We start from the raw sequence: 8,765 nt of genomic DNA on the forward strand, positions 1-8,765 counted from the left end.
TTTTTTTTTTTTTTTTTTTTTGAGATGGAGTCTTGTTCTGTCACCCAGGCTGGAGGGCAGTGGCACAATCTCAGCTCATTGCAACTTTCGCCTCCCAGGTTCAAGCAATTCTTCTGCCTCAGCCTCCTGAGTAGCTGGGACTACAGGGGCCCCCCACTACGTCTGACTAGTTTTTTTTTTTTTTTTTGTATTTTTAGTAGAGACAGGGTTTCACCGTGTTAGCCAGGATGTTTTCGATCTCCTGACCTTGTAATCTGCCCGCCTCGGCCTCCCAAAGTGCTGGGATTGCAGGTGTGAGCCACCGCACCCGGCCCACTTTCTTAAAGTAAATTTACTTTTTTTCTTGTGTGATAGTTTAGCTCAGTATACTACTATAGGGTGAAGTTTCTTTTTTAAGCATTATGAATTTTTGCTGTTGAAATATCTGCTGGACATTTCATTACCCTTCCTTTATAGGTCTCAGTTTTTCCCTTGATTTGCCTCTTTAGCATTCTAAGTTTTGTTACAGTGTATCTTGGTGGGGATTTATTTGTTTTTATCCTGGTTGGAACTAATTGTGTTTCCTAAAGTGTAGATTTATATCTTTTATTTCTTAAATTGTAAAAAATTCTCAATTCTCAACTATTACCATCTCTTAAACTATCGTATCTCACTTTTTTTTACTATTTATCCTGCAACCCCTATTAGGTATATTTTGGACCTTATTCTCTTTTCTGTGTCTAATGACCTCTTCTGGGACACTAACTATTTCTTCAGTATAGCTAATCTCCAGTCTAACCCATTCATTGAATTCAGTGGCTGTATTTATAGAAATTTTCTTTGGTTATTTTTCTGATTTGCTTAATGTTTTTTTGATAGTGACTTGTTCTTTGGTTATGTTTTGGCATCTTCCTTTTATGTCATTAATATTGTAATTTTAGACATAACCTATGTTATATAAAGTCCTATAATTTTTTATCTTTAGAGTTCTTAAAATACGTTTTTTTCTGCTGTCTCTCACTCATGGTCAATAATTGGGTTTTATGTGTATTATTTATCAACCATAATGTGGAATTATGGTCTTGTGTTCAGGGATACAGGGAGAGGTTTTATTTGTGGAAATTATTTGCAGCTTATGTCAAAAATGTGTCCCTCTGAAGTGTAGTTATTTGTTTTGATGGTAGCAGGTAAGACAGTAAAAAGAGGCTGTGATACATTTTGAATACAGTGCTAAGAAGTTTACTTAATTTTGTAGACAGACTTATTTGTTGATTCAAAATGAGAAAGAGGCCAGGTGCAGTGACTCCTGCCTGTGATTGCAGGATTTTGGGAGACCAAGATGGGAGGATCACTTTAGTTCAGGAGTTCAAGGCTGGCCTGAGGAACATAGCAAGACCTCATCTCTACTAAAAATCAAAAAAATTATCTGGGCGTGGCAGCACATGCCTGTGGTCCCAGCTCTTCAGGAGGCTGAGGTGGGAGGATAGCTTGAGCCTGGGAGATTGAAGCTACAAGTGAGCTATGATTGTGCCTCTGTTCTCTAGCCTGGGCAACACAGCAAGCTCCTGTGAGATGATATCTAAAAAAAGAAAAAAGAGAATGAGAAAGACTACAGTATGTGTTACAGGAAGATAAGTAAAAGTAAAGATGAAGAAAGTTGTAAGTGGTTGAAAGTTTTGGAGCTTACATCTGTTAGATGACCTACATTTTTTCATTAAAACTAGAGGCAAGGTCTTTTTCATAGGATGAGGTAAAGTAGGTATAATAATGGCAACAACTGAACATTTATTAAGTATCTAAAATTTCCTGGGTGCAGTGGCTCACGCCTGTAATCTCCCAGCACTTTGGGAGGCTGAGGCAGGCGGATTACTTGAGGTTAGGAGTTCGAGATCTGCCTGGCCAACATGGTGAAACCCTGTCTCTGCTAAAAATACAAAATTTAGCCAGGCATAGTGGTGGGTACCTGTAATCCCAGCTACTTGGGAGGCTGAGACAGGAGAATCACTTGAACCCAGGAGGTGGAGGTTGCAGTGAGCCAAGGTCAGGCCACTGCACTCTTGCCTGGGCAGCAAAGTGAGACTCTGTCTCAAAAAAATAAAATGAAATGACATGACATGACATGACATGATTGTATGAGACTGCTTTCATAAACTTTTCTCCCATAATCTAATCTTCACAACATAGCCTCAAAAGGCAAGTAATACTATCTCTACTGAAATTTGGTAGGATTAAATAACTTGGCCAAGGTTTAAGAACTGTTAAATGAGAAGTTAGATTTTTACTTCTTTCTGCTATGAAAGTCCCTACTGTTTCTTTCAGGCCTCTGATAGAGTAATTTAGGGTTGAGAGAATTCAGGCTGGGTCATACCTGAGTGTGAAAACTGTCTCATGTTAGTTCAAAGTCTAGATGTTTTTTTAAGCACATTCTGTAATTCTAATACAATAAACAGCTAGCATTTATTGCTACATATTAGGCCCTGTTACATGTATTATCTCATTTAATTCTGAAGACACCAAAATGAGAAATAGAAAGTATTTTATATGCATTTTTCAAATAAGGAAATAGAGACTCAGAGATACTAGCTTGTTTGCTTAATGACCAAATATTAAAACCAGAATTCAAAATCTGTGCTTCATCAAAAGAGACTGTGCTAGACATTGAGAGCATGTAGAAATACACATATGCCGTATTGTGTGACATCAAGTTTACAGCCCAATAAATAGTGATGGTACCTTTTTTTTTTCCTTTCCTTTTTTTTTTCTTTTTGAGACAGAGTCTTGTGTTACCCAGGCTGGAGTGCAGCTGTGTGATCTCAGCTCACTGCAACCTCCACTTCCTGGGTTCAAGTGATTCTTGTGCCTCAGCCTCCCAAGTAACTGGGATTACAGACATGCACCACCATGCCTGACTAATTTTTGTATTTTTAGTAGAGACAGGTTTCACCATTTTTGCCAGGCTGGTCCCAAACTCCTGGCCACAAGTGATTTGCCCACCTTGGTCTTGAATGCTGGGATTACAGGCATGAGCCACTGCGCTGGGCATGATGGTACCTTTTGACTGGTTTGTGCTTTCTTTCCGGAACCAGAAAGAGGAATTAAACTCACCATTCCTCTATCTATCCACTTTGTACTCCCACTGCCGATCTAAGAAAGGACTGCCTTCAAGTTGTGTATAAGCATTTTTATAGTTTACAGCTGTTTTTTGTATAAATGGTATATTGAGCTATAATGAGAGTTTCTAATATTGACAGTATGCATTCCTTTGGATGACTTGATTTTAAAGGCAGTTTTATCGTATTTTTTAATGTTGATTTGTTGAATAACACTGACCTATAACTAGTAACATTTTTAATAATGTTGTTATGTAAAATGGATAGGTAATTTTTTTAAATTTTTAGGTCTTGTAACTATAGTCTGAGTATTTATTTTTCTGATTATTAGAACCAGATCAATAGTAACCATCTTCGAAGAGCAGAACAAGAGGTGGTTAACCTACAGGAGAAAGTGCAGTATCTTTCTGCACAGAACAAAGGACTCCTTACTCAGTTAAGTGAAGCAAAGCGCAAACAAGCAGAGATTGAATTCAAGGTAAATATATCAATTAACTGATTTTTTTTTTGTCAATATAATAATGCCTTTTTTGTGTTTGCCTTATCGTGATTATATTATCTTAAAAACAAAACAAAAAAGCTTGTCCTATTTTCTACTTTTCCTGAACTTGTTTTGGTAGTTGCTGTCAGACCAGGTTAGCTCATCTTGCTTCTGGGGTGGATTTCAGTCAAGAAACATTTTCAGTCACTTCCTTGGTTAATTTAATTTCCTGGACTGGCATTTACTAGTATCTCTTCACAGTTTTTCTTTTGACTGGTAACCCTTTAAAACCGGAGCTTTTAATGGCTTGATCAAAAAAGGTAGGTCATTTAGAGAGGTTAGGGCTCCTCTGCTTTGATTGTTATCTTATTAGTGGGCAGTTAACATTGATATATGTTTTCTGGAGAGACTAGAGAGCAAAAGAAATGTGTATGTACCAGTGTGTTGGCAAAAATGGGTATATTACCCATTATTATTTTAATCAGTTATATACTTTTACTTTTTTGTGAGGTGTTTGGATTCAAAAAGCATCAAAAGTATTTGAATGCAAGTACATTCTTTCCTGAAATAAATTTACAGTATAGCAGTGGTGAGAGAGTGGGGGAAAGGCACGAAGATGGAAGGAGAGGAGGGAGGGTTTGGGGGGGGTGTGTGTGTGAAATAACTAAAGAAATGACTGTAGACTCGGCATTAGAATGGATTACTAGAGGCAAGTTATGGGATTTAAAAAAAATAAACTAGGCATCCACCTTTCCATGGTGAGATAGTAGGAGTGATACCCGTTAAAGATTCCAGCCTTATTGTTGTATAAGAAATAAGACTTTTGATGGCACATATAAAGCTGTAATTCCATCAACTTATTCTGGTGTCATTAAAAACCAAGAGTGAAGCTTGAATGGTTTATCAGTGTCACTGAAATCCAGAGATGAAATTACATCCTTATAAATATGCATGGCTGGCACAATGTATACTGACAGAAATCTGTAGGCAGTACTGAAATTCATACTAAAGCACAGTCACTTTTGAAGGACATGACTAAACTAATTTATAAATAAAATAATATTAAATGAGGTTGTATGAATCTGATTTGTCATACCAATATCTGATTGAGTTTTTATGATGCTAAATTGTCTGTGTTGACATCTTGTCGATAACTAAATTTAATCTTTTATTTATTATTGATGTTAGTTTTCCTTAAACATATTTTGATAACGGTGTTACTAGATTTAATATTGCTCTTCAAATGCCCTAGTACCTGTTGAGAAAAGTAAAGTGTTCTTTGGAAATAAATCTTTAAGGAACTTACTGTTGAAAATAATTTTCTTTGAACTTGTCTAAGTAATGGGCTCAGATTTAGAATATTAGCGGATTTTATGAACTAATATGGGATTTTGTTTAATTTTTAATTGTTCATTAATACTTCTGTGAAGTATGTTACAGATGCAGACTCTGATATCTCCCCCGTGTTTAAGCTGTGTGTTAATTTATTCAATCTTTCATAATGCCTTTGCAGATTTTGAGAATGACCAATGTATTGTTACCCTAGCACCTAGTACATTCTGATTAAATGTGTACACTTTACCCTGTTATGTTGGAATGATTCAGGAACAAAGTTAATTTTTCAAGAATGCCAGTCCTTGAATTATATAAATCTGATTCATTTTCATTTAGTATTATAAGATTATAGCTTATGATTAACTTATAATTATTAAAGCTTTTTTATTTTTTGTGTAAAATGTGTGGATATTGTTTATAATATTAATGTTATTTTCCCTCTCAACTTAATTTGAATGTTCTCCCTTAAAGTTGAGATATTACAAGCCTGTGAACTCCAGTTTCTAAATGCAGAACACTCTAAAACCCTAAAGTTTTTTCATAAATTTCACACAAATTGCTTTGTTGGCGAAACTTAAAATTTGAATTGATATATGGCCATTTATAATTGTTATTTATTCCACTTGATGTGAACATTTATGTCTCACTGCTTCACTGTATGCATTGAGCATATTGTTTCACTATGGATCCTGCCTTAGACCCTGCTAGATAATACTAATGTATGGTTTATGCCTCCTATTACTTTTCTAAAATCTGAATTCCAAACACACCTGGTTTATTTTGTTTTGGTTTGGTTTACCACACTAGAATAAGGAAGAAGTGATGGCTGTGAGGCTCCGGGAAGCAGATAGCATAGCTGCTGTGGCTGAACTACGACAACACATTGCTGAGCTTGAAATCCAGGTACTATGTGAAAATAATAAAGTACATGTAAAAATATGGTTTCTTCTATCCTCTTTGTCTGAACAGTAACTTAGTCTTTATCCTCATGACTGTGATTCTTTTTTCAATAATCATTCATTTCCAACTTTATTTTTTTATTGTTGTAAAATAGACTTAACACTTACTATTTTAAAGTATACAGTTCTGTGGCATTAAGTGTACTTGACATTGTTGTGCAGCCATCACCACCATCCATGTCCAGAACTTTTTCATCCTCCCTAACTGAACCTCTTTGCCCATTAAACACTAACTTCCCATTCCCCCAGCAACTGGCAACCACCGGCAACTAGAAACCACTATTCTACTTTGTCTCTATGAATTTGACCACTCTGGTTACCTCATGTAAGTGGAATCATACAATACAGTCATATGCTGCATAAGGACATTTCAGTGACGGACAGCATATATGATGATGGTCCCATAGGATGATAATGAAGCTGAAAAATTCCTGTTTTCTAGTGACTATAGCCATCATTATGTTATAGCGCAACACATTACTCGTGTGTTTGTGATGAGGCTGGTATAAACAAACCCACTGCACTGCCACTCTTATAAAAGTATAGTACATACAGTTGTGTGTAGCACATAATACTTGATAATAAATGACTATGTTACTGGTTCATATGTTTACTATACTATTGGTTGTTTTGCTATACTATTATTGCTATTTTACAGTCTACTTCTACTTATACAAAAAAACAGTTAACTCTAAGACAGTCTCAGATCCTTCAGGAGGTTTTCCAGAAGGCATTGTTTTCACAGGAGATGACAGCTTCATGCGTGTTACTGTCCCTGAAGACCTTCCAGTGGGACAAGATGTGGAGGTTGAAGATAGTGATATTGGTGGTGCTGACCCTGTGTAGGCCTAAGTTAGTATGTGTGTTTGTATCTTAGTTTTTAACACAAATGTTTTAATTTTTCTTTTCTTTTTTTTTTTTTTTAGTTTTTCTTTTTTTTTTTGAGACAGGATCTCACTCTGTTGCCCAGGCCAGAGTTTAGTGGCACAGTCTTAGCTCACTGCAGACTCCAACTCCTGGCTCGAGCAGTCCTCATCAGCTTCCCCAGTACCTGGGACTACAGGCACACATGACCACACCTAGCTTATTTTTTTATTTATTTAGTAGCAGTGAGGTCTCACTTTGTTGGCCAGGCTGGTTTCGAACTCCTGGGCTTAAGTGATCCGCCCACCTCTGCCGCCCACAGTGCTCAGATTACAAGCATGAGCCACCGCGCCCAGCCTTAATTTTTTTTAACTTAAAAAAATTTTTTGTTCATCAGGCACAATGGCTTATGCCTGTAATCCCAGCACTTTGGGAGACTGAGGCGGGCAGATCACTTGAGCCCAAGAGTTTGAAACCAACCTGGCTAGCAAAGTGAGACTCCGTCTCTACAAAAAATACAAAATAAAATTAGTGGGACCTGGTGGTGCACCTATAGTCCCAGTCCTAGCTTCTCAGGAGGCTGAGGTGGGTGGGTTGCCTGAGCCTGGGAGGTCAAGGCTGCAGTAAGCCATGATCACACCATTGCACTGCAGCCTGGGCCACAGAGTAAGACCCTGTTTCAAAAAATATATTTATTAAAATTAAAAATAGAAAAAAGCTTACAGAATAAATATATAATAAATAAAATATTTTATACACCTGTACAATATGTTTGCTAAGCTAAATGTTACAAGAGAGTCAAAAAGTTTAAAAAATTGAAAGTTTATAAAGTTACAGTAAGTTAAAGTTAATTTATTATTGAAAGAAAAACCATTTTTTATAATTTAGTGTAGCCTAAGTATACAGTGTTTATAAAATCTACAGTAGGGTCATGTCCTAGGCCTTCCCATTCACTCACCACTTACTTACTAACTCACCTAAAGCAACTTCCAGTCTTGCAAGCTTCGTTCTTGGTAAGTGCTCTATACAGGTATACATTTTTTATCTTTTATAACATACTTTTCCTGTGCCTTTTCTGTGTTTAGATACACAAATACAGACCATTGTGTTATAGTCGCCTACAGTGCCCAGTGCAGTAACATGCTGTGCAGGTTTGCAGCCTAGGAGCAATAGGCTATACCATGTAGCCTAGGTGTACAGGAAGCTATACCATGTAGGTTTGTGTAAGTGCACTCTATGATGTTTGCATGATGAAATTGCCTAACGATGCATTTCTCAGAACACATCCCCATTGTTAAGAGATGTGTGACTGTATTTGTCCTTTTGTGACTGGCTTATTTCACTTAATGTTCTCAATGTTCATCCGTGTTATAGTGTATGTACAAATATTCTTCATTTTTAAAGCTGAATAATATTCTATTGTATGTATATACCACATTTTTAATCTGTTCATTCATTGATGACATTTAGGATGCTTTCATGTTTCAGCTATTGTGAATAATGCTGCTATGAACACAGGTGTACAAATTTCTGTTCAGGTCCCTGCTTTTTTTTTAAAATTTTTTATTATTATACTTTAAGTTCTAGGGTACATGTGCACAACGTGCAGGTTTGTCACATATGTATACTTGTGCCATGATGGTGTGCTGCACCCATCAACTCGTCAGCACCCATCAACTCATCATTTACATCAGGTATAACTCCCAATGCAATCCCTCCCCTCTCCCCCTTCCCCACAACAGGCCCCAGTGTGTGATGTTCCCCCGCCTGAGTCCAAGTGATCTCATTGTTCATTTCCCACCTATGAGTGAGAACATGTGGTGTTTGGTTTTCTGTTCTTGCCATAGTTTGCTAAGAATGATGCTTTCCAGCTGCATCCATGTCCCTACAAAGGGCACAAACTCATCCTTTTTTATGGCTGCATGGTACTCCATGGTGTATATGTGCCACATTTTCTTAATCCAGTCTGTCACAGATGGACATTTGGGTTGATTCCAAGTCTTTGCTATTGTGAATAGTGCCACAATAAACATACTT

The 8,765-nt window shown here is 36.9% G+C and overlaps 1 protein-coding gene across 1 annotated transcript in view; it reads left to right on the forward strand.

Annotated features, from left to right (window-relative positions):
* Window positions 1–8,765, forward strand: part of LOC108518103 (ecotropic viral integration site 5 protein homolog) — a gene marked incomplete at both ends in the record, with an annotated part of 65,905 nt that overhangs the window by 24,113 nt on the left and 33,027 nt on the right. Inside the window, 2 exons of the mRNA XM_017856266.1 lie at window positions 3,421–3,567; window positions 5,713–5,808. Of these exons, the coding sequence (XP_017711755.1) occupies window positions 3,421–3,567; window positions 5,713–5,808 (243 nt within the window). The remainder of the gene's footprint in view (window positions 1–3,420; window positions 3,568–5,712; window positions 5,809–8,765) is intronic.

The sequence above is a fragment of the Rhinopithecus bieti genome, unplaced genomic scaffold (genome assembly GCF_001698545.2).
Source record: "Rhinopithecus bieti isolate Rb0 unplaced genomic scaffold, ASM169854v2 scaffold_44738, whole genome shotgun sequence".
NCBI classification, from domain to species: domain Eukaryota; kingdom Metazoa; phylum Chordata; class Mammalia; order Primates; family Cercopithecidae; genus Rhinopithecus; species Rhinopithecus bieti.